General features: G+C 40.7%; 1 protein-coding gene across 1 annotated transcript in view; it reads left to right on the top strand.

The window, feature by feature from the left end:
• Window positions 1–1,107: 1,107 nt before the first annotated feature.
• The window catches only part of MAP3K5 (mitogen-activated protein kinase kinase kinase 5), a 283,087-nt gene continuing 257,365 nt past the window's right edge, over window positions 1,108–26,829 (top strand). The window contains exon 1 of the mRNA XM_020987151.2: window positions 1,108–2,114. Within this exon, the coding sequence (XP_020842810.1) occupies window positions 1,637–2,114 (478 nt within the window). The 5' untranslated portion in view covers window positions 1,108–1,636. The remainder of the gene's footprint in view (window positions 2,115–26,829) is intronic.

Below are 26,829 nucleotides of genomic sequence, written 5' to 3' on the forward strand. Positions count from 1 at the left end.
CTGGCCTTTATGGAAAAATCACAGCCCTCAGTTGAAATTAGGATAGAGGCAGCACAGCCATTGAATGTGTGAGCTGGAAACGACTTTGGAATTCATCTTAACCTGGAGTCTGTGAACTCAACACACACACACACACACACACACACACACTAATAATTTTAATGTAATTGATTGCCTTGCATGTCTTTTATCTCTGCCTCAGTTTCCTCAACTATAAGATGGGGATAATAATGGCATTTACTTTGCAGGGTTGTTGTGAGGATCATTTGTAAAGCACTTGGCACAGTGTCTGACACATGGTGGGCTCTTAATAAATGTTTATTCCCCTCCCCTCATTGGTAGGAAAGTCCCCAGACCGACCTCAGATCTTTCGCACGCTACTCCCAGAGTCATAAGCTCAGATGCGTTGCGCACAAACCTCGGGGCTGGAGAAGGCCCTCCACCGCCTAGGAGCTTAGCTCTCTTTGAAATCAGGGCCATAGTTGCGCAACCCACGAGTTCTCAAGCCAGGCAGTCACAGCTTAAACAGAAGAGGAGAGCTAAACCAGAGCCGGATGAGGGCGCTATGGCCGCGGGGACCATCTCAACAGACACCAACCGCAGCAAAAAAACGACTTTAGCAATGGCAAAAGAGACTTTTTGTACGAGCCCCCCGCAGTCTGAAGTAACTGAGGGCTCGAATAATAAGCCTCTTCTGAGGTAGGCAGCCGGATAGTGTAAAACACAGGGAATATACAACCTCTAGCTGAGCACCAGTCCTTCAGACGGACCTCGGGAGCCGCTGATGACCGGTAGCAGTGGTAGCACGGTCGCTTTCACCTCAGTTTAGGGCTTCACAGCAGCGCCCGCCCCCGGGGGCTGGTCCCAGACTCTCCAGGCTCCAGCAAAGGGGCGGGAAGAAGGCAGTTAGCAGAGGGGACAAACGGCTGGAAGAAATCGCACGCCTTCAGCCCCGCGGGCTGGCGCTTAGACTAGGCGGCCACAAGGATCGGAAGAGAGAAGAGGGAAGGGGAGGAGGAGGAAGCTGCAGTTGACTAGGGAGGCGGATCCTCTCGGCTGCGGCTTCTGGTGTGCGTGTACAACGCTCGGCGATCCCCGTCGGTAAGGTGCCAGCCAGGTGGTTCTACTTGAGGAAGAGGAAACCCCGGCGGTCCCCAGAGAGCGCGCCGTAGAGAGGAGAGCGCCCGCTGCGAGAGCAGCTGGTGTTGCGTTATGGTGTCAGTGGCGCGCGGAATCTCCGGAGCTTAGCACCGCTTGGCAGCCTCGCGGCACAGGTCTGCTAAGATCCCGGCCAGCCCTAAACAGGGAGGAAGCGCTTTTTTCCTTCCCGCCCAACAGCTCATCCTTGCCCCTTCTACTCCGAGCCTTGCATCGAGCGAGAAACACGGCCACGGAGGCGCCCAGGAGGGGAGACGCGCTGCCGGCTAGCGGCGTCCCTCCGGGAGAAAGAGCGCCGGAGAAGAGGCGGCGCCGCGGTGGCGGCGGCGGTGGCGGCGGCGGTGGCGGCGGTGAGAGCTCAGCGCGAGATGGCAGCTGCCTAGCCCGGCGGGCGCGGAGCAGCCCCGAGCTCTGGTTGGCGAGACGGGGCTGCTGGGCGGTGGACTCCACCGCCGCTGCCGGAGAACCCCTGGAAGAGATGAGTGCGGAGGATAGCGAGGGCATTACTTTCCCCGTGCCCCGGTTCAGCCCCCCGGGCTTCTGCACCTTCCAGGAGGGCGGCAGCAGCCGGAGGGGAGGAGCGGCGGCTGCTGTTCCAGGCGAGGGGAGTCAGCTCCCACCACCGCCCCCGCTCTCTGGCAGCTTCTGCAATGTGGAGAGCAGCGGCACCTCTGCCGCCTGCCCTGGGGGCATCTCGGCTGCTGCGGTTGCGAGCGGGGCCCCGAGCGCCCCTCGAAGTCGGGGCAACTCGACTGGCGCTGGCGGCAGCAGCCGGAGAACCACCGTGGCATATGTGATTAACGAAGCGAGCCAGGGGCAGCTGGTAGTGGCAGAGAGCGAGGCCCTGCAGTGCCTGCGGGAGGCGTGCGAGGCGGTGGGCGCTGCGCTGGAGACCCTGCATTTTGGCAAACTGGACTTCGGGGAGACCGCGGTGTTGGATCGCTTCTACAATGCAGGTAGGCGAGATGGGAGCCTTTCCTGCTGCTCTTCTTCCTCCTTCTATGGGTGCTTTTCCCTAGCCTCCCCTCCCCCGCTTTTTTTTTTCTTGGCTTGAGCAGCTCCCCTTTTCTGGTCCTTATCCCTCACGGAGAGAGTGCCTATTGGGGTATTAACATATTGAGTGTGGGGCATCACTTGAGAGGGAATGTTTCTCCTTTCCCTGGGAATGTGAGAGAGGGAGTCCTCTTTTCCTCTTTTCCCAGGGACTCTAGCGTCCTGAAGTCTAGGGTGAGCACATGCCTTATACCAACCTTTCTTCTCCTTGGGGTTCATATTTAGTCTTCTCCACTCACCTCTGTCCCCATCTTTAGTGTTGATCTCACTATTTCTAAGGGTGCCTGTTTGGTACTTTCAGTTGACGGTTCCTCCTCTCGCCGCCCTTTTTCCTCACTAGATTTTTGGGTGGCTCATTTAGTTTCTGAGTACTAGATAGAACAGGCTTCACAGACAGCACAGACTACATGCACTTGTATTTAAAGACTGATTTTTTCCGCCCAGTCTTATTTTACCATAAGTTTTAATGACTGTATTTCAGGCACCCCACTTCCTTGCATTTTTCAAGTTTGTTCTCTAGGGCAGTAATGACATTGTAACAAACACTAAAGTTCTCTATTGTCTTTGTTACATTGTTGGAGTGAAAGGACTCAGTGTTTTGTCAAACGATGTGTGCTGGAATATTTGTCAATTTACGCATTGTTTAAAACGTTGATAACTTTCTTGAGCGCCCACATGAGATCATATTGAGCCATAGGTAATTAAAGGAGTTGCTAGCAAAATCCCTTCCAAATATAATTTTATTGTACTGTTCTAACACCTGCTACAATAGTTTGAGAGTTGGGGAATTTGTTTAGCGATTGAAGCAATTTGCCGTCTCTTGACAGATAAACTGAAATAGAATATTTTCAGGAATGTGTATATGCAATTAACTTCCTGTGGCCCTTTGAACATCATTACACTGTCGAGCACGTCAAACCATATGTTTGCATTAATATAACTGGGTTAAAATCTGATTGAAGCAATTTCAATGCAATAAGCATCTAGTGTATGTGCTTACATAAAAGGCTTTATATTCTTGTCTTCTTTTCAGGCCTGTTTTTCCATTCAGCCTCTTCAAAACACCTGAAGGGTGCTTATGTCAGTGTTGGAATTCAGCCATGGCTGATGTCTCAATAGTTGAAAAATAAGGGAAAGAACTTCATGTTAGGAAAGACAGACTAAATAAAACTAGGTCTTTCTGGTTCTGGTATTTGTTAGAATACTGGCCTGCATAACTGAACATACATGTCATGCATTATTGCTAGCTATGTAAGTTACATAAACCTTAAAAAAACCCCTAACTTTTATTTGGAGTACACAATTTGTAAATTAGTAAAGAAGTAACCAAAACACTGCAAAACAAGGAAAGACTTCTTTGCTATGTTTAGTCTTATTGCAGTAGTAGGTGATTTTTTTTTAAAGTTCCTGCTTTATACTCTCTGGAAGCTTAACTCCAGAACTAATTGGAAACATAGTCTTAATAAAATTATTTTTACTGCTTATGTTCTTCTAAATACTGATTGATGGTTATTATAGCTAAACACAAAGAAACTGTACCCATTAGCATTGTAGCCCTATTATTCAACCCATAATGTGTTTGGAATATAGAATCTAACAGTGTTTATGTGGGAAATTGTTCTTAGAGTTAACTTGGGATGCTAGAAATGTGTTATAAATAATTAGGTTAAAGCTGGAAGGGGACTTCTACCTAGTTCAGTTTCCTCAGAGGAAACTGAGGCTCAGAGAAGGTAAAATTATTTACCCAGGGTAACACAGGTAGTAAATGGTAGAATTGAGACAATAACCCTCTTTGGTGCTTTTTTTTTTTGAAAATAGCAGCTGTCTTGACCGTGAAGTTTGAATCTACAGATCTAAACAGGTCCAGCCAAGGTGGTATAATGGCTATGATTTAAACTGCAGTCATTATTAATATAATGCTAATTATAACTTTGAAGTATTTTATGAAAGTGCAAATAAGCATTGTATTATTCTTAGAGGAAGAATGGCTATATTCGAGCGAATTCATTGGGAGCTTCATGTTTTAGAAAATTGGAGAAAAACTAATGGGTTTTTTTTTTACTTGCTTGTACAAGAATATCCTTTAAATATAAGGACTGTTTTTTAAAAAGACTGTTGCTTTCCCCTGTGTGAATATTATTTAACTATCATACTAAAGTTTTTGGTCATTTCAGGTCAGATTTTGTAAGGTTTTGTTTAACTGTTCTCAAACTTTTGTTGTAATTTTAAGAGGTACAACTTTCACTTTTTTTGGAACAAGTATCATTTTACAGTGTCATCTATATTCTTTCCCAACATTTTCCCTGCCAACATTTAAAGTTCTTTCATCATTATTTCCTTTCTTAGCTTTTATGTTGAAATTCCTGCTATATTATTGGTTTCATGGAAATTTTCCATATTTACATGCTTAAGAAAACATCATCACAGAGACAGGAAATGCCATGGTAACAAACATTTTATTCACTGGAATTCAGTGAATAGTAAGAAATATCATACTTTCTCCTTATTCATGATGTCTAATTTACAAATGGGTTGTATCCTAAATTATTCAACAGTGATTTATCCAGTGCCTAGCCTGCTGTGTGCAGAGTACTGTGTTATGCCCTGAGGAAATAAAATGTTTCGATGAGACCACCTTACCCTCATGTCCCTTAGAAGTGTTTATAATTTGTTTCTAGAATTTTTTAGAATTTTTATTTCATTTGCCCATTGAAAGAATGTTATAAATGGTAAACCCATTTCTAAGCAAAACTATTTAACCTATAATGTGTTTGAAGTATAGAATCTAAAATTATTTTTATGGGAAATTTTTCCAACTTGGGATGCCAGGAACACATTATCCCTTGTCCCACCCCCACCCTACCCTAACCCTAAGTAAGGTTTTCCTAGCTCTATGCCACAGGTCACGGCTGCCTTGGACTAGGCTGAGAACTGTTCATGGATGATAGAAGCTAGGATGGGAGGGGAATAATGCTAGGAAGGTTGGAACAGTGACCATAAACTGACAGAAGCATCCTTTTTTCTCCTTATTGCCTCTTCCCCTGAAACTCTCAAAGAACCACCCAATAAGAGCTCTCTGGGATATTTTCTACCCTGCACTGGAACCCTCTTTCTCTTCTTTTCTGCAGTGATCTCAAGGATTCAATCACCTGCTTTCATTTATATTGTTGTTGTTTAGTCATGTCCTAATCTTTGTAACCCCATTTGGGGTTTTCTTGGCAAAGATACTAGAGCAGTTTGCCATTGCCTTCTCCAGCTCATTTGGCAGATGAGGAAACTGAGGCAAACAGGGTTAAGTGACTTGCCAGGGTCCTATAGCTAGTAAGTGTCTGAGGCAGGATTTGAATTCAGGAGGATGAGTCTTCCTGACCTCAGGCCCTGCTCTCTATCCACTGTGCCACCTAGCTGCCCTCAGTTATATTAGTGCTAGCTAATTGCTGCTAGACAAGGTCTCTCTCCTTTCTTGGCCCTATGCAGAATGGGAACCCTCTGTCTTCTGGTCTCTGAAGCAAGCACATGACCTTGTCTTTCTTTCTTTCTTTCTTTCTTTCTTTTTCTTTCTTTCTTTCTTTCTTTCTTTCTTTCTTTCTTTCTTTCCTTATTTATTTACCTATTTACTTACCTATTTACTCACTTATTTATTTACTTATTTATTTACCTATTTACTTACCTATTTACTTATTTATTCACTTATTTATTCACTTATTTATTCACTTATTTACTTACTTATTTACTTATTTATTTACTTATTTACTTATTTACTTATTTATTTACTTACTTACTTACTAACTTACTTACTGAGACCAGCACTTTAGACTTCAGTTGATCAACACTGTCGTCCATCTATCTGTCCCTTCTGACAGTCAGGCCACAAGCCATCCATGCTGCCTCCTCCTGGGAAATTCTTGTCCATGTTATCCACAAATTCAGAGTTTGTATTTTAATATAAACCTACTGCTAAAAGTTGTCCCTTGTGTTTGCTGGAATGTCAGTGGAGCTAGGCGTTATTCCCTGCCTCCTGGCAGTGATTAGCCCTTGATTTTCAGGGATATTTCTGACATTTCTGTAGAAGGAGCTTTAGATCCAGACTATTTTAGAATCTTTTGTATTTGAATCCATTGCCACCTATACCTTTTTTTTTTAACATCTTCTGTTGTTCTTCAACAGGAGGAAAGACCCAGAATGGTAGTTAAATTATCAAAGGAGCCGAACTGTCAGAGGACTCAAGGAAAAATCATTGGCATATTGCACAGGCCAGGCTTTCGCTATTGATCTGCCTTTCCTTCTCTACACACAAAAAAAGTAGCTGGGTAGTATTTAATGAATTTATGAATTGTATGAAATTTTGAATTTTATGAATTTTGTGAATTTTGTCCTGGAAAGGACTTTAGAGGCTGTTCGTTTTGTATATGAGGAAACTGGGGCTCAGTGAGGTTAAGAGACTTGTCCAAGGACACACAGTTATGTGACAGAGGTGGAATTTGAACCTGGGCCCTTGGACTCTTCTCACTAGCCCAGCAAAACAATTTCTTTCTTTTCTTCCTTCTCTTCTCTCTCCCACTACCGATACCACCTGCCATGTAACCTGATGCCACAGATAGGAAATAGAAGGAATAGGAATAGGGACTGAGATCATCACTGGGAAAGTGGTGGGAATTGCAGAAGACTTAGAATCTCAGGCTATAATGTGAGTTCTGCGGGGAAAGGGAAGAGAGATTCCCAGAAGATTCAGGGAGATAAAGAAGCAAATTTTATTTGTGTTATTTCAAAGTATATTTGCTGCTGTTGTTCAGTCATATCCTACTCTTTGTGGCCTCTTTTGGGGGTTTTCTTAGCAAAAATACTGGCATGGTTTGCCATTTCCTTCTCCAGCTCATTTGACAAATGAGGAAACTGAGGCAAACAGTTAAATGACTTGCCCAGGGTCACACAGCTAGTAAGTGTCTGAGGCCAAATTTGAACTCAGGAAAATAAGTCTGTTTGACTCCAGGCCCAGCACTCTATCTATAGTGCCACCTACCAGTCCTGATTTATAATTATATCTGTTTAAAAGATGTAGTTATATACAAATTATTCCAATAGCTTCTTAAACTGGTCTCCTAGTCTTTAATGACACTTGTCTTGGGCAGGGGGAACACTGAATTTGGAATCAGACAACCTGGGTTCAGTTTCAGGTTGTGCTACTTAATACCTCTGTGACCCTATATAAGCCACATAATGTCTCTCAGCCTCAGTTTCCTCATCTGTAAAATGAGAAGGTAAAATTAGCCCTGAATCTAGGGTCCTATGATAATTCAGCAACCTGAACATTCACATGTAGAGAATATACTACCTATTCTTGAGAAAGATGCACTTATCTTGAAGGAACAAAGAAGGATCTGGAGAAGAAGAGATTTGAGGTCTGTCTTGATGGGCTTTCTTGTGGATTAAATTTGTTCAGCAACACTAGGAACAGTAGCTATTGGGCAGTTGTAGCTTGATGAGAGAAAAACCTTCGTTTGTTATGACTGTGATTAAAAAAAATGGATCGCTAATGTGGTACAAGTTGCTTTTGTAATTACTGTCCATTTAAACTATTTCAGTGTTGTCAGTAGTGTTTGGGAGGGCCTCCTTAGGGATTATTAGGTCAGGGCTGCCTTGAGAGGCAGTGAGTTTCCCATCACTCAAGGTCTCCAGATAGAAGCTGCATGACCACTTTTAAGAGTTTCTTTTCAGATATAGGTTAGACTAGATGATAACCTTGAGAGCCTTTCCAAATTGAAGTTTCTGTGCTCTGGAAATATAAGTGAACTTTAAGCTTTTATCAAGGGTAGAGGGAGACAAGAACAAAAAAAAATCATGAGACGTGAACATGTAAGGCAAATCTCCAGTTGTGATACCAGCACATCAGTCTCCCTCCACAATTGCTCAGACTTACTAGTTTCTTCCCTTCGCTGGAGATGTTGAGTTGTAAAACTAATTTGTCATGTCTGCTGGATTATTATAGAAGGAGGAAGGGGAAGAACAGAAATTGTTTACAAGGTCATGTTCAGCCATTCTGGATACTCCTTTTTTAATGGGAAAGATGAACATTTATATCTATTAAACCTCGTTTTTAGTTAACAGCTTTGTCAACAACAAAGTTCCATCCAAGACAATGTGTGGCCATTTTCTTGGAGGACAAGGGGAGGAATGAGAGAAACATGAGTGTCAAGAGAATATTAACATATTAAAATTATAACATGGCTTAATTAACCACTCTTTAACATATAGAGCATACTATAAACATTGTACAAAAACATTTATATTAAAAAGTGAACTTTTATCTGCCATGGTAGTTAATCATCGTGTAAAAAACATCACCACTGTGATTCATGCAGGGAGGAAATTATATTCTTTGCTGCAAGTGTTTTTTAAAAAAAGTCTGTGGTCAATTAGTTTGGTGTTTCTCAACCTTTCTCAGTCTCTGACCCCCTCTTTAGAACCCAAAAAGGGTAAGTGGATAAAGGATGTCCAGATTCTTGTGAAATTCCTACCTCTAACTGCATAATTCCCATGTCTACACACCAGCTCTCTTTTCTTTTCTCTCTACCTTGGCCCACTCCACTTAAACCAAGCCCCTTCTCTACCATGAGTGGAAGACACAGTCTTCTGTGTGTGTGTTACTGGTTACATTTAAAGTATTGGAATATTATAAATTAGGTCTTTGGCCAGTCCCTACCGAGGGGGCACCAGGACCCAAAAGCCAAATGACTTGACTCATCGACTTGTGAATATTGGGAAGTGAATAATTGGCAGCTGGGTCAGTAGCAGGTGTGAGATGTTAATTAGGCACATGCAATGTTAGTCTTTCCAGTTCTTCCAATGGGGTGAGCTAAAGCCTGCCAGGAGCTGGAATTTGATGTGAAGTGTGAGTTCTTGAAACTGGAAAAGGCAGTCAGTTCTGAGCAGTGGGGGAAATACTACCAGTGATGGGCTAACTCCAGGATTTAAAATGTGCAGCCATTTAGAGCTATAAGGACTAGGCCTAATTAGTGGGCAAGATGCTGAGCTGCACCAGAAGCTGGGTTAGTGACCTGTGTAGTTGTCAGTGTACTGTGAACTTGAATGGGGGGAAAATGACAACTTTATTTTCTTTAATCTCTACCTGAAATTTAGCATTTTCTTCAATTATGAGTTTGTTTTAAAAAATCCGCCACTATTCAAAGAAAAGTTCTAAAGGCCATATGAGAATGTCAGATGGGTCCATGACACACACAGAAATTTAAGAACTTTTGACCTAAAAGAAGAACCCAGTTTTATCTGTAACTAAATTTCTGGCCTAAACAGCGATTCAGGAAGGGGCAAGAATTGTTGTTATTGTTCAGTCTTATCCAACTCAGCATGACCCCATGGACAAAGTCCAGGGGTTTTCTTGGCAAAGATACCGGAGTGGTTTGCCATTTCCTTCTCGAAGGGGCAAGAATAGAATTCACTATTTCCTTTCCTGTATTCAAAGCCAAATTGCCCTACTTTCTGTTCTGTGGACTTATCATTCCATTTCCCATCATGTGTCTTCATAGGCTGTTATTGCCCCAACTTGGAATGTCCTCCTTCAGTCAATCAAGCATTTATTAATCACTTACTATGTACCAGGTAGTATGCTAAACGTTCCATCACCTTTACCCCATAAAAACCATAGTTTGCTTCAAGGCTCAACTGGGATTCTGTCCTCTATTTCCATTCCCTTCTTCCTCTTAGTCCTTTATGCTGTCTCCCTCCTAAAATTAGCCTGTGCATCTCTGAAAACTGCAGAGAATAAAGGAAAGAGTGCCATATTTATAGTCGGTGGGCCTGGTTCAAATTCCAGTTCTGCCATTAGGGATAGCTGGGTAGATCATTGGTCCTGGATCAAATTTGGTCTTAAACACTTCCCAGCTGTATGACCCTGGACAAGTCTACCTCAGTTCCCTCAACTGTTAAATGAGGATAATAATAGCATGTAAATCCCAGAGTTTGTACAGATCAAATGAGACAATATTGGTAAAATGCTTAGCACTGTGTTGGCACATAGTAGGTGTTTAATAAATGCTTGTTTCCTCCCTTCCCTGCTCTTTGCCTCCTTTTTTTCCCCCTCCTTTCTTCCATCATTCCCTCCCTCCTTTCTTTCCTTTCTTCCTTCTGTTACCTGTATGACTTTGGGAAAATAACTTTACTTCTGTCCCAGTTTCCTCATCTTTAAATAGGGAATAATAATGATAGTACCTACCTCACACAATTATGTTGAGGATCAAATGAAATAACATTTAAAGCACTTCACAAATATTAGAGTGCTATAAATGCTAGTTATTCTTATTATTTGTAGTATTTTCAGTCATTTTTAACCTCCCTGGGCTTCAGTTTCTCTACCTCTAAAATTATGGGGCTGAAGTAAATGACTTAAGATGTCTTTTCCAGCTTTGTAAGTCATCCCCCTGCCTCAAGTCTCTTCCTATTCCAATCCATCCTTCCCTTGATGACCTCACTAATTTTTCTGAAGAGTAGGTTTGACCATGCCACCACTGTGCTGAGTGAACTCCAGTGGCGTCCTGTTATCCCCAGTGTTAAATATAAAGTTCTCTGCCATTTAAAGCCCTTCATAATCCCTTCCTACTCTCCAGTCTTCCTATACTTTACTCCCCTCCAACCCCTCTCATCCAATTACTCCACTTCTTACAGTTCCTGGACAAATTTCATATTGCCATATCTTTGTACTGGCTGTGTCCATCCCTGAAATGCTCTCCCCTCTGAAATTACCTCCTGTCTACCCTACAGATCATCCATATAGCTAGATATTTACTACGTATGTGTGTATTATATACATACATAATATGTATGTACATGCACACACATATAAAAAGCCCCTTGAGAGTTGGAACTGTTTTTTGCATCTCTTCCTATCCCCATCACTTAGCATAGGTCATGGCATCTAGCAAAAATTTAATAAATGCTTGCTGATTGATTTCTCCAATTGCTCCCTCCCCAGTGTGGTCCCTTTGGAATGGAGCACTTTCCCTGTTTATAACAATTACCACCACAATAGCAGGTAACAGTTGATACAGTGTCTGACAGTGAATGCATCATTCAGCTCCCCCCCCAATCAACCCTCCTTTTCCCTTCTTCCTTTCTTACCTCTGCAGAGACACGAGGTATCTCATAATTCTTTGGTATAGATTTTTAACTTTAGCTGTTTTCCCACTGAATCAAAAGGAGAGGAGTTTGCTGATATTCAGCTCAGAAATTTAGGACAACTTTCACATTCCAGCAATCAGTCTAAGGTAAACTGGTAAGAATAGGGGAAAGAGAGAGAAAGAAGAAACCTTTTGGGAAAAGGGTTTGGAGGCTCAGCTGTGGAAGTGGTCCTTAGCCTCCCAAGGGTGTTTCTGGATAATCACCACCTTCATTCTTCACCTCCTCTTAGTTAAAAAAAAAAAGACAAAAGACAGGAAACCCAGAATGTTGTGACACACCAAGGTGATAATCAAATTGCCAGTCTGTGCTGGTTGGGAAACAGTGTGTGAGAGCTAATGAGGCCGGGATCAGGGTTTTGATTCCCTCCTGTCACCCTGATAGCAAATCTCTGCTGTAGTGGCCCAGAATGTATATAGCCCTAGCCCCCTGGTTTCCAGATTTACAACTTTGTTAATTAATCAAGGGGATGAAATGAGAGTAGGTGGGTCAGCACACCATCTTTAAGCATTTTTTGCCTGAGGTGAGAATAGGAGTAGGCAAGATAGGCAACTGATGAGATAAAAATATGTGGTGGAAAGTAAGGAATTCTTTTTCTTCTCTTTTAAAGCATTGATGTGGAGTTCTTTCTATAGTTGCAGGGCTGTTTGTTCACTCTTATTTACTCCCTCCTCACCTTGTTACTGATTTCATTTCTTAGATGGGTCTCTCTCATTTCTTCAGTGGATGTCCTAGTATAAATGGTCTTTCTCTAATCTGGGAAAATTCAAAGAATCTTTAATTTTCTCTCTATTTTCTAGCCAAGCTAGAGACAGCATTTTGGCAAACAACTTATGTTAGAGCTGTCCCTTAGTTTCTTCTGTAAAATGAAAGGATGGGCTATCTCTCTTCTCTGGGGATGTGCCTTTTTCATTCAATCATTATTTTACAACTATTTCTAATAAACACACAGACTAGCAAAGGCTAAGTATATTCAAGTATGCACATGTGTATATATGCATATATATAAGTATAATGTGTATATATGTGCATGTATATATATAAATGTGTGTGTGTATGTATATATATTTACACACATACATACTTTATATATATATATATGTAGAGAGTGAGAGTATATAGAGACAAAGTCAACATTTAAAAGAAAGGAAGGTGAAAAGATGTAGGAGGGAACTCAGAGAAGCAAATTGTCTCCATGTTAGGTGATCTAGGCATGTACTGGACAAACTCCCTTACCCAGGCTTCCCTTGGAACGAAAAGCTTCAGATTTTGATGAGGTGGCCCAAGGGGGGAAAAGGAGATAATCGGGTTGTCTCACTCTTCATGACCCCATTTGGGGTTTTCTTGGCAAAGATATTGTAGTGGTTTGCCATTTCCTTCTTCAACTCATCTTACAGATGAGGAAGCTGAGGTAGACAGGGTTAAGTGACTTGCCCAGGGTCACACAGCTAGTAAGTGTCTGAGGCCAGATTTGAAGTCAGGAAGATGTCTTCCTATGCCACCTAGTCCAGTGCCACCTAGCTGCCCCTTGATGTGCCCAGGCAGCCTCAGTCCCAGAGCCCTGGCTTCTTCCTTTGTGGAGGCTGCCTCTACTTGCATTTTGACTATCTTGGCTCCTTTGAGCTCCTCTGAGTCTTACCAGGAATTGATTTCCTCTTTTGAGTCTCTCTCTTAGAAACACTGACCTGATTTTTACAGGTCAACTATACAAGTGTGGTCTGTTACTCCTAATGCTATGCTTGCTTTATGCCCTCATGAGCCCTCATAAAGGGATTTTGTGGCAATGTTCTATTTTCAGTTAGTTTAACATCTCATCACCCAACTCCCTTTTCCGGGATTAGGGTTGTTTAAAGACATTTTTTTGGTCCAGATCTCTTGATTTCATTCACAATGAGGAAACCTCTTCTGCCAGTACTGATTGGTGACTGCTCTGCAGTGTATAGTTTCAGAGTGGCACCTGGGGTACTAAGAGGTTATGTGACTTGCCCAGGTTCACACAGTCAGTATATAATGGAACCCAATCTCCAAGATAGGTTCTCCATCCACTATGCCATGCTGCCACTTTTTTCATTCTTATTCTTTAGGACTGTCCATATTTTTAATGGCAGAAAATTCTGAGCTCTTTGGAGTACAAGTATTTATTTTGTGATGGATCAGGCTAGCTCACATTTTAGAGCCAAGACTCAAGCTCTGAAGTGGACAGTAACATTCAAGCGATGGCGATTTTTAAACCTTGCCTTTGGCAGCACAAATGCCTTGTCTTGGCTCGAAGGTGTTCTCTTTCTGGAAGCTTGGTAATGTCTTTAAATGCAAAAAACGCCCCAGCATCAGTAGGAATGAGATTTAACTCATGACTTCTATTGTTAACAGACTAAAATTTCATTTGAAATTTTAAATAAAAAATCAGCAGCCCTTCTTTGGCAACACTAATTAAGGCCTAGACCAAATCAACATTTACTGAGTGTTTACTTACATTCTACAAGACTCCCTGGTAGAATCTGAATAAAATTATGTTAAAAGAATGAAATTCCTTCCTTTTTTTAATCTTAAATTGACCAAATAGAACATTCTTGCCCCCCACACAAAGAATTTATAATAAAATACAATCAGGGTGCACAGGTTTCATGATCATCAAAAAATGTACCCACAATACGTTGTAAGATTAATCTGCATTATTAACATTTTCTACATTATTTCTTATGTCTAGACAGTCAACAAAACAATAAATCAAGTAGTGATGGCCAGATATCTGAGGTGTAAACCCTCTCACTGAAAATTTAACAACCAGCTCTCTCAGGAGATGGTTTGAGCTAGCTTCAGCATACCCATGAAAGACAGTTTCATAATAAGAATGATTTTTTTTTCCATTGGTGGTACTTTTTGAACAGAGATGATACCTTAGAGAACACAGTTATGAGAGGGCTTTAAAATGTAAAGTGCTGTATGAAAGTTATGAAATCCTCTTTTCCAATTTAGTTTGACATATAAACTCATACATTTAAAATTCTAGGGAAAAATCTTTTTCTATTATACACATACACCTTTATTAAGGTGTGTGATTCTAGGTCAGATGCCATTACATTGAACTTTTAAGAGGTCTTCAAATTGTATCTTGTACTAGAATTTTGTGCCATTGAATGTTACTTGAAATGAATTGGGTGGTGGCCTAATACCTGGAATTCTTTCTTACACAGTTATTTTTATTTATATATGTATTAATATACATATATAATATTATATATTATTTATAATGGTATTTGACCAGTATTTCTTTTCTGCAGATCGATAGTCTGTTACTTCAGTTGGTATGGTATTAATGGAAGGATCACAGGATTGAGTAGAAAACCTGGACTTGAATCTCTGCTTTGCCACTTGCTACCTGTATGATCTTAAGCAAATTACTTAATATCTCTGAGCCTCAGTTTCCTCATTTGTAAAATGAAGGGTTTGGAGTAGATGACTTCTATAGGGTCTAAAATCTAAATGAGCTCTAAAATCTCATGAACCTAGGCTTTCTTTTTGTTCTTCCTGTTGCAGATCCCAGTGTTAGAAGTGGTTATTTCAGTCTTTTATTTCTTCTTGATTTGGGCAAAGTATTAATTTTCTGACTCCTTAGTGTTCTTCATACTGTACATTGGATCATGAAACTCCCTTCTTCTGTTGGTGATATCTGCAAAGTATGGGAGAATTGGACAGTTAAAACCTGAGTTATCTACCAGGTCCCTAAAAGAGTAGGCCATTTGCAGAAATTATTTGGCCTAAAACTGATAAAAGAGCCTGGAGCCACAATTTTATAAGAAATTTGTACCATAACTAAAGTTTTTGAGCCCATATAAATATATTGTATATCTGTATAAATGATGACAATTTTGAACTGGCATTGGGTCTCCCAGAGTTGTATAAGAGTTTTTGGATGGAGAGATAGCATGGGGTAGTGGATAAAATATTATGGACTTGGTGCCAGGAAGACCTTGGTCCCAGTTCTGCCTTTGATATTTACTGTGTGACCTTAGGCAAATCATTTTCTCCTTCTGAGTCAGTTTCCTCAACTTTAAAATGCTTTTTTAAACACTTGTAGTAGTTACTGCATAAGGTTGTTTTGAGGATCAATGTGATGAGTGTGAACTACTTTGCAAACTTTAGATGCCCTGTGAGTATGAATTGTTAATAATGTTGCATGAACTTATTTCAAGAAAAAAGAAAAGCTTCATTGACTTGGTAATAATTTAACCTTAAGACAATGGCATTTTATGGTTGCAGTCCTACTTCATAGATCATTTCCTGATACAATAGTCTAGTGTGTACTGTCTATGAAAATTTGCAAAAGATAGGAGTCTAGGCATAGTGAAATGAGCAACTTGGTTTTAAAATAGCTCACATTTACCTTTTTAGCTATGCAATAAAATGCCTTTTTTCAGTAAACATAATAACATCTGCATGCGCAATCAAATGTGTTTTTTCATTGTCCCAGCAAATATTTGTTTGGGAGGCTTGGGGTCCAATTTCCTTGGCAAGACCCCATGGAAGCTGGAGAACAGTGTTCTAGCTTGCACGTGAGTTAGGACATGCCTATTTGACTTGATTTTCTTGCCAAGCAACTCAGCACTGCCAGTATCTTGTTCACCTAAATTACATTTGATTATTGGTAAACCCAAAACAGAAATGGGCAGGAAATGCCTTGCTTGTGATCTTAATCTTGTTCCGGAAGCTTCTGTTTCCAGGGTTGTAGAAAATTCATTGTCATTAAATGAAAACTGGTCAGGGAATGAATCTACTGGATTTTAGGGGATCAACTCATAGGAGTCTTGCTTGTTTACATTGTTTCTAAGATCTGAAAATTAAGATCATTTGGCATTATGAGCTCTTTGCACAGTCCATGTTAAGCTCTCTGTATAATTAACACTCCCAATCTCAGAAGAACATTTAATCTAGGAAAACTAGTAGGTAGGGATTATAGTCTGCCCAGCATTTTTCAAGTTGTGATGTTTATCAGTTATACATGTTCATTTTGGTTATTTGATTGCGTTGTGGGTTAGGAGTGGGCCCAAAAGGTAATAGTAAATGTATTTTTTCCCAAAAGTTCTGAAGAGTTTAGAAGCAAAGTTGGAAGTGTTATTATAGTTAGGTATGTTTAGTGCATGGTGAAAAATTTGAACTCTTATTAATGTTTATAAATATTTTCTATGAAAAAAATGTTAATCAGTGGCAAGATCAGGGCTTTTGAAAAGCTTAGAGATTCCATGCAATTTCTAGTTCTTTGGTTTATAATCCTTTGTTTAATATGGCAAAAATATATAATTTATGCTGTAGAATTTGTATGTGCCTTTGTATAAGTTATCACACTTATAAACAATCCAGCTTCACAGATACCTGTGGTCCCCTAGAGTCTTTTAGCAGCTTGGTTATGAAACCTTTGGCAAGGTTGAGTCTTGCCAATATAACTCTACCCACCTTGGTCAGATACCCTATGCATGGTATTTTGAGATGAGAATTAATAATATAAGAATTTTATTTTCTCTCCCCCCACCCCAGTTAATTGAATGACTTTTGTAGGGCCCCACAGATTGCCATCTAATTTTGAGACCTTCAGTTCCTACCATTACAATACCTGAGTCGTGTGGGGTTCCAAGAATCTTCCCTTATCCCTGCTGACTTGATGTGTTCTTAAATTTCAGAGTTCCTTTGGGCTTCTTGAAGGAGGAATAGCAAAGACTAGCAATTGCAGAGTGAGGAAGTTCTCAATAAAGTGTTTGGGCACATTGACCAATTTGATGTGGCAAAATTACCATAGTCTCATGTCAGTTGTTATGAGTCACCATCGTTGTCATGAAAAAAAAAGTGCTAAATGCCTACTAGCATGAGTAAATCAGGCATACAACCATGGAGGTATGGTCTTTGTTAATGATTGTCTGATATATTAACATGAGTAGTACAGATATGGAGGCATGGTCTGTATCAATGATTAATGGAAAGAAAGGTGTGTTTCATATCCCAACAACAACATTCAGTCAATATCCCCCAGTAGAAGTGAGATGGTGACCAGGAATAGATCACTAGTTTCCTGTCAGTGTTTCTCCTCCCCTCCCACCTTTCTCTCTCTCTCTCTCTCTCTCTCTCTCTCTCTCTCTCTCTCTCTCTCTCTCTCTCTCTCTCTCTCTCTCTCTCTCTCTCTCTCTCTCTCTCTCTCCCGCTCTCTCTCTCTCCCCCTCTCTCTCTCTCCCCCTCTCTCTCTCTCTCTCCCCCCTTCTCCCCATCTCTCCCTCCCTCCCTCCCCTCTCTTTCCTTGACTTCTAGTACTACTGCTCAAAACTTTTTCACTTCTAGTATCTCTCAGGAGACTTCATCCAACCAGAATCTATGCTTTTTGGCTGGTGCAGCCCCTGTGCCCAGGTGCCAGATATCCAGGGACTTGTGGGCAAGTTGAATCTGTTTTGGAAGTTAACATAACTGGCCTGGGAGAGCTTTGCTAGCTCCCTATTACATATATGTAACCTAAAACAATCACCTGAAGACTCATATTTGGTTTTGTAATACAGTATTGGGCGCTAGGTGGCACAGGGGATATAGCGCTGGGCCTGGAGTCAGGAAGACCTAAGTTCAAATCTGACCTCAGACACCAGTTGTGTGATCTTGGGCAAGTCCTTTCACCCTATTTGCCTCAGTTTTTTCATCTGTCAAATGAGTTGGAGAAGAAAGTGGCAAACCATTCCAGTATCTTTGCCAAGACAACCCCAAATAGGGTCACAAAGAGTCCAACATGATTGAAAATGACTGAACAACAATAGTTAAATGTATATAACCTGAAACAAACACCCCCCCCCCACAAAGACTTATATTTGATTTTGTAATACATCATTAGGTGATACCCAGCAGGTTTATTTTCATATTTATTTTTGCTTATTACAATATTAAAATTAATATGTCCCTAAGTGAATACTAATAATAAAAATTTTCAACTCTATAGTGTTTCAATACTTACAAACTGCTTTTCTCATAACAGCCCTTTGAAATAGGCAGTGGGAGAGGCAGCTAGGTGGTGCGGTGGATAGAGCACCCACCCTGAAGTCAGGTAGGACCTGAGTTCAAATCTGGCCTCAGACCAAACACTTGACACACACTAGCTGTGTGACCCTGGACAAGTCACTTAACCCCAATTGCCTAAAAAAAAAAAAGAAATAGCAGTGGGAATATTTCTGTCCCTTTTTGCAGGAGAAGATGCCTTAGAGATGGTAAGCAACTTGTCTGTAGTCACACAGAAAATACAAATTGGACCTGGGACGGAACCCAGTTTTCTGGCTCGTATTGTTCTTTCTGTTGTGCTTTATTGTTCCACTAATGGGAAAGCACACAGGAATATGGGGACACAATAAATGGGGAACAGCCAGTCTGCAGATTAAAAAATTGGCTTTGAACATTGCTCAAAGTAGATGAAAGTATTTGAGAATTGGCTCTATGTTGTATTTTGAAGGTATGTTGTAGCTTCTGTAGGCTTGTTTTTCTTTGACTTAACATTCTAAAGTGCATGCTTGGGTGACTTTTTCTCACATCTTGTTATCGCTCATTTATTTAATATGGATTTTATTACTTAATGGTAATAAAGGAACTAACTACCTGTCTTCATCTTTTGTTGCATAAAAACTTTATCTTTTTAGATTGGTTTGATCTGATGGCTCTGTTCCATTGTTAAATCCATTTGTTCTGACAAGACTTTATATGGAAATTTTATGATCTGATTTCCGACTCTTATTGACACTTGAATCTGATTTGAGCCCCAGGACAACCTTTCAGTTCCAGATCCCACCCACAATTCTCATGTAGAGTTACCAGAGGCATGGCAGTCCCAGAAACAAATGAGTTGTTCACTGACTTGGTATTATCAGGTTGTGATAGAGGTAGATTTGTTTAGTGGAAAGAGAATGGGTCTGGGATGCAGAAGACGTAGATTTTAGTCTTAACTCTTGTCTTAGCTGGGGCAGCTAGGTAGTACAGTGGACAGAATGCCAGGTCTGGAATCAGGAAGACTTGAAAATCCAGCCCCAGACACTTAACTAGCTGTGTTACCCTGGGCAAGTCACATAACCCTGCTTGCTTTAGTTTCTTCATCTGCTGAAAGAGCTGGAGAAGGAAATGGCAAACTACTCCAGTATTTTTACAAATAAAACCCCAAATGGGGTTGCAAAGAGTCAGATGCAGCTGAACAACTTGTCTTAGCTGTGACCATGGTCAGATTATTTCATCTTGCTAGCCCCCCACTTCCTCAAGTAATGTGCCCAGCTAGCTCTAATATTCTGTAATTCTAAATCCTGAAGCAAAGTAATGCTTTGCTATACTCTCATGTCTCCATTTTTGTTAGATGATATTATTAATAATAATAGTGACTAGCATTTATGGAGTCTTTTAAAGTTTTCAAAGCACTTTACAAATATTATCTCATTTTATTCTCACAACAGTTGTTGGTATTATCCCCATTTAACAGAAACTGAGGCAGGCAGAGGTTAAGAGACTTGTCCATGGTCACACAGCTATTAAGTGTCTTAAGCAGGATTTGAACTCAGGCCTTCCTGACTCTAGGTCAATATAGTGGCAGCTAGCTGGGCCTGGAGTAAGGAAGACCTGCCTTCTGATACTTACCAGCTGTGTTACCAAGGACAAGTCACTTGACCTTCGTCTGCCTCAGTTTCTGTTAAATGGGGATAATGATAGCACCAGCCTCCCAGGGTTGTTGTGAAGATTGAATGACAGAATGTTTGTAAAGCACTTGGCAAACCTTAATGCACTATATAAATGCTAGCTCACATTATTGTTATTATTATTATTATTAGTGGTTATTGTCTGTTCTCTGAAATTAGACATAAAGAGTAGAGTGACCTTAAAGCACTTTGCAAATTTTAAAGTGCTATACAAATGCTAGATATTATTATTATTATCACTTGTTATTGTTATCAGTTCTCTGAAGTTAGATATAAAGAGTAGAATTATTTTCTAGAGATAATTTCATTTGCAAAGCAGTATTTCCTGTTAACTCTTAAAGGACTTTTATTTGGTGGTGTCAGAAAGAGGGTTAGAACTGAGAGGTGTTAGCAAGAGTTCAGCTCAGAGCCAGTGTGTAAGTTGTTGGAATCTTGTCTTCATGTTTCATCCTAGAGGAGGATAAGATGGGGAAAGACAGTCACATGGTCTTTCATACAGTCCCTAGGCTCCAATCTGTGATTTATTCTCCTTTAGCTGGCCTAAAAGTTAAAAACTCCAATTTTTTACTCATGTTAGGCATCAAACTTCTGTTGACCACGCAGCAAGTCTGTGGTAATTGCCTTTGTAAGGCAGATAATTACCCCATTAGCCTCAGAGAAAAGTATAATCAATTCTTGAGCCATATGCTGCCCCTAATATGTTGTCATCATGGAAATTCCTTCCTGACTTCAGCAGATTGCACACTGAGAATGTAAACATGAGATTAATGTACTTTATCGTTAGATCCAAGTCATGATAAAAATGTTTCTTTCCTCTCATTCAACAATGACTAAGCAACTTTCATGTGCTGCAGAGCACAAGTAGCACCCCATGAGCAAGGGTTGGTGTGGAGGTGATTTAAAATTTTGATAAGATCCCTTGCTATCGTGGAACTTCTGGTCCATTTTTGCTTCTCCTTTGAAGACCTATAGTTCCATTTTGAATTATCATGTTGCCAGAACACTTCCTAGCAATGATATATGAGTATTAGGTCTCCAGTGGAGTAACCCAGGGATCTGTGCTTGGTCTGGTGATATTTAATCTCTATCAGTGAGTTGAACATTGTATGTGGGTGGTGGTTTGTCCTTTGTTATTGAAAAGGACCTGGAGGTCAGGAAGATGATGCCATGATTTGCAAGTAAATTGGATTTAAGTGAGGGAAGGCTGTGCCAAGTCACCAGCCTCACTTTCTCCTCCAGAGCCATCTGGGTCCAGTGGCCAGATATAGATCAGAACAACTGGCGATGGCCCAGGATACAGTGGGAGACCTTGGCCTTTTTAAGCTAAGATCTTTCCAGATCTCACTTTGACTGAGGCAACACCCATTCAGTGATTAGGACTGTTTAAGAAGTGAGCCAAGGGATAGCCCTTTTAATTAAAAAAAAATCAAACTTGGGAGGGTCCAGAAAGTTACAAGTATGATAAGTAGGGAGATAGGGTGGTAAAATGTCAGGTCCTGTCCAGGAGCAATGGTCAAGTTCATAGGATCATAGTTATGGTTCCTTTCTTTCTTCATGAGTTAGACATTAAACATAGATGGCATGCTGATGACATTTTCAAATGGCATAGAGCTGGAAAGAGTAACTGACAGGATCCAAAAGGACCTTGATGGTCTAGAGCATTGGGCTGAACCAAAGAAGATGAAATTCACTAGGGATTAATGTAAAGTCTTGCACTTGGATTCAAAAAGTTAGCTTCATAAATATAAGATGAGAGAGTCATGGAGAGACAGCAGTTTTTCTGTAAGAGGTCTAGGAGCTTTAGGGAGCTCCAAGCTCCATGTGAGTCAGCGGTGAGCAGGATGCAGCAGCTAAAAAAATGCTAATGTGGTTTTGGAAAGGAAATAACTTTCTGCATTAGGAGGGAAATAACTTCAAGGAATAGGGAGTTGGTAGTCCCATATACTCTGTCCTCTTCAGACATGACCTAAAGTACGGTTTTCAGTTCCCAGTGTCATGGTTCTGGAATGACATTGATGAGTTAGAGAGGGCAACAAGCATGATGAAGGCCTTGAGTCCATATCATGAGAATTGAATAAAGGAACTGGAAGTGTTGAGCCTGGAGAAGGGAAGGATATAATGGGTCAAATATTTGAAGGTCTGTCATGTGGAAGAGGGATCACACTTGTTTTGTTTGGCCCCCCAGGGCAGAACCAGGAGCAGTCAGTGAGTAAGCATGTATTTATTAAGAGTGAACTGTGTTTTGGGCACTATGCTAAGTGCTGAGGATACCAAAAAAAAAAAAAAAGGTGGGGGCATAAGACAGCCCCTGCCCCTGAGGAGCTTATAACCTAAAGGAGCCATGGGTGGAGGTTTCAAAGAGGCACATTTAAGCTTGATGTCTGGAAAAACTTCGTAACAGCTATCCCAAAGTGGAATGAATGGGTCTTCCCTCATTAGAGGTCTTTAAGCAGAGTCTGAATAAACACTTGTCACTTATATTATAGTAGGAATTCTTTTATGTAAAGGTAGAACTGGGTGGTTGATGAAGTCCTTTCCCAAGCCCTCAAATTTTGTGATTCTGTTTTTTTTAATCAACTTAAAATCTCCTACAACTTTAAACTTTTGTAATAATTCAGATTAATAGAGATGACTATGAGGCACTCTGAGATCCTTGGCGATCAAAGGATTTGGTCTCATCTGGAAATTTTTTCCTGGAAAAAGTGCAGGATAGGGAGGATTTTAAATATGGCCTTTCTGGAAATGGTGTTTGGGGTGGAGGGAAAAGTGGATCAACTAGATTGCTTCTGACCATCTCTAAAATCAACCAAACAATTAGATATTTATTATATATTAAGTTTTTATTAAGCACCTACTATGTGCCAGGCACAGCACAATCTTTACTTCTAATGATCTTAGAATCTAAATAGTGGAATTCTCATTACTTGTTTTTTTCTGATGAAATTTTCAAATTTACTATGAAAATGCATTGGGTATGATCCTGATAAATACAACATCCCTCTAGATATTTAAATAATTTAAATAGAAAGTTATAGGTAATCGAATCCAGGTGTTTCCTAGGTCATTTTTTATTCTTTCTCAATACTACTATGACTATGACTACTTGGCTTTTATATATCAATTTAAGGGTAGCAAAGGACTTTATACACATTATTTCATTTTATCCTCACAGCAACCCTGTGAGGTAGGTGTTATTATTATCCCTTTTTTTAGAGCAGAAAACTGAAATAGCCTTCTTTAGCCTCATTGTGACCATTAAACCCTCTATCTCTTTGTGAGATCGTTCCATGGCTTCACCCCTACTCTAGCTTCACTCTTCTCCCTTCCTAGGCATGACACTATACTTAACTAGTTCAATTATACATAGCCTTTGGTGTTTGAATCTCTTGTCTCCTTTTCCTCTCGTGACTGGATAACCCGAAATCCAAACTCTGGGTTACCCCCATCAGTCTACCTTCTTTGCTTACTCGTATGCTGCCAAACCATATTGGACAAAATCATACAACAATGTCGACTGGTTCCACTGCACATTTATATTAGATAATATATATGCCCTAGAAGAACTTTTACCCTGGGACAGAAGTGACTGTCTCTGCCTGAACGCTATTTCAGGGAAACTCCAGTTATGTTTCACTTCACTCTCCTCTCACCAGTTACCCCCTCTACAGCCTCCTTCTATTCAAACACCCTTTCTTCCTGTTCTCCAGTTCTGGAACTATAACTATGATACTATGAACGTGACTATTCTTCCTGGATAGGACGTGGCAATTTACTACCCTATCTGCCTACTCACCATATTTGTAACTTTCTGGACCAAAGTGCCCCCTCCCTGACCACCACTCTATGTGTGTGTGTGTGTGTGTGTGTGTGTGTGTATGCGCGCGCGCGTTTGCGTGTGTGTACACACACACATGTACATATATATTTTTTTTCCTTCATTAGCATGCAAGATCCCTGAAAACAGGGACTATCTTTGCTTTTGTATTTGTATCCCCGGAGTTTAGCACAACGCTTGGTGCATGGTGTTTAATAATGTTTTTTCATTCGTTCACTCAGTTGGATTTTCACTGAGGCAAGGCAGACCTTTAATTCTTTGCTGATTGAATGTGCATCCCTCTGCCTAGAGTAGCTGTCCAAATCATTTTCTTCTTGTCTCAAGCCTTACATGCTAATCCTTAGTGTCCTCAGCAGCAAGCTTCACTTTGTATTTTGCTGAGAAAATAAAGGCTTTTTGTTATGAGCTCCTTATTCTCCCTTATTCTATACCTTGAAGCCATTTGGTATCTTCTCCCATCCTCTCTTCCTTTTCTCCTGTCTCTAATGAACAGGTAGCCCTTTTCCTCACCAAGCCTCTCCCCTTTACCTGCATCCTTGATCCCTTCCCCTCCCATCTTTTCTGGCAGCTGTTCTCTCCCAACCATTTCTTCTTTCTCATTTCCAATCTCTCCTCATATACTTACTCCTTCCTTGCTACCCAAAGCATCCTTCAATAACATGCCTTATCCTGCAACATCTGTCACTTATAATATATCTTTTGTCATCGACAAGCATGTATTAAGCATCTACCATACGGCAGGCACTATCCAAACTCCTAGAAAAATCATCTCTCTGCTGTTGCCTTCATTTCTTTTCCTCTCACTTCTCAGTTGCTTGAAATCTGGTTTCTGACCTCATTTCTAGAAAGAAACTTCTCTTTCCAGAGTTACCCGTGATCTTTTAATTTTCAGGTCCAGTGACCACTTCTCAGTTCTCATCCTTCTTGACTTCTCTACAGTATTTAATGCTGTTGATCATCCATTTCTCCAGGATGCTCTTTCCTTGGGTTTTTATCATACTGTTCCGTCTTGGTTTTTTTGATATCTGTTCAGCCACTCCTCTGTTTCCTTTGCTGGATTCCTGTCTGTGTCCCGTCTCTCTATAGTTGTCTTTCCTTTTTGAGTCTTCTTCTTCACTTATCTCTGTTGTTGTTCAGTCATTTCAGTTGTGTTTGGCTCTTCGTGACCCCATTCGGGGTTTTCTTGGCAAAGATACTAGAGTGGTTTGCTATTTCCTTCTCTAGCTCATTTCTACAGATGAGGAAACAAAGTTAAGTGACTTGCCCAGGTTTACACAGTAAGTGCCTGAGACTGGATTTGAAATTGGGAAGGTGAGTCTTTCTGGTTCTAACCCTGGAACTTTACCCACTGCAGCACCTATTTGGCCTCTCTTAAATCTACACTCTCAATTTCTTAGGATTTCTCTTTTCCTTCAAGCCACATTAAGTAATACCTTCTATGTGAAGCATTTCCTGGTACTCCCCTACTGCTAGTACCCTCCTTCACAAACAATATTTCATTTATTTTGTGTTTAACTACTTTTGATTTGCATTTATTTTCTTTATTTTGTGTGTGTTCATATATGTATTTATTGTCCGTTTCCCTATTAGAATATAAACTGCTTATGAGTAGAGATTATTTTATTCCTTGTATTTGTATCTCCAATACCTGGAGTAAGTGTTAAATAAATGCTCAATGATCGATTGATTGATCAGCTTTCATAGGCTCAAATATTATCTCTTACATAAATGACTCTTTGAGCCCTATTCTTTCTCCTCAGCTCCAGTCACTAAGTTTCTTGGAACATTTCCATATAAATGTCTGATAGGCATCTTAATCTCAACATGTCCAAAACAGAACTCATGATTTCGGTGGCTCAGTGGATGGAGTGCCAGGCCTAGAGTCAGGATGACTCATCTTCTTGAGTTTGTATCTGGCTTCAGACATTTACTAGTTGTGTGACTCTGGGCAAGCAGGTCACTTAACACTGTTTGTCTCAGTTTCCTATTTGTCAAATGAGCTGGAGAAGGAAATGGCAAACCACTCCAGTATCTCTGCCAAGAAAATCCTGAATGGGGTCTTGAAGAGTTGGACATGACTGGAAAATGACTGAACAACAGCAACGTAAGATAGAACCTTTTCAGCTTGGCATTTGAAGTCCATGAGGCATCATCCCCAAGCTTTTTGACCGTTGTTTCCTTCTTGCATTCTGTACCAATCCACATTTGCCTTTTTTCTGTCCCTCATCCATGATACTCCAACACCTGTCTCTGGGACATTGCACAAGCTTGATCCCATGCTTAAAGGGTTCTCACTTTTCCTTTCCATCTCCCAGAATCTCTCATCTTCTTAAAAAACCCAGCTCATGGCTCAGATTCTTAAAATATAGCCAATAGCACACTCACTAGGAATCTCGCTCACTACAATTAGTGTTCTAATAAACCTTGTCATTGGCTGAAAGAAGGCTTGGGTTGAATTCATTCAGGCAGGACCTGCATCTCTTGTTCTTGTTATTTTGGGGTCCCAGCTCCCCTACACCTCTAAACCTCAACATTTTGGTGCCTTATATGGGGAAACTGCCTAACCCTAAGCTCTTTTCCAGCCAAGACTGGAAGGTATGTAAGCCTCCCCCATCTTTCTTGCCCTGCAGTTGGGGTCACTCTTCAAGCACCTAGGAAAGCTTGGAGGTGCTTTTGGGCAGACAGTTATGAGGCTGTCTCGAACTCTGCCTGAAAGTTCTCAGGCTTTCAGTCCATCGTTTCGGTTTGAGTCCATGGACCTGGGTACACCTTCCGCAGCATTATCCAGAAGTGTGTGCCTAATTCTGTCAGTTCTCTCAGTGATAGGGAATTGGGAAAACTGCAGGTCCTTTTTGGTTCCCTGAGACTTACTGACTCCCTGGATTGAACTCCAGGGGGATAAAATGA

Source organism: Phascolarctos cinereus, unplaced genomic scaffold (assembly GCF_003287225.1).
Source record: "Phascolarctos cinereus isolate Bilbo 61053 unplaced genomic scaffold, phaCin_HiC Scaffold_5;HRSCAF=322, whole genome shotgun sequence".
Lineage (NCBI taxonomy): Eukaryota > Metazoa > Chordata > Mammalia > Diprotodontia > Phascolarctidae > Phascolarctos > Phascolarctos cinereus.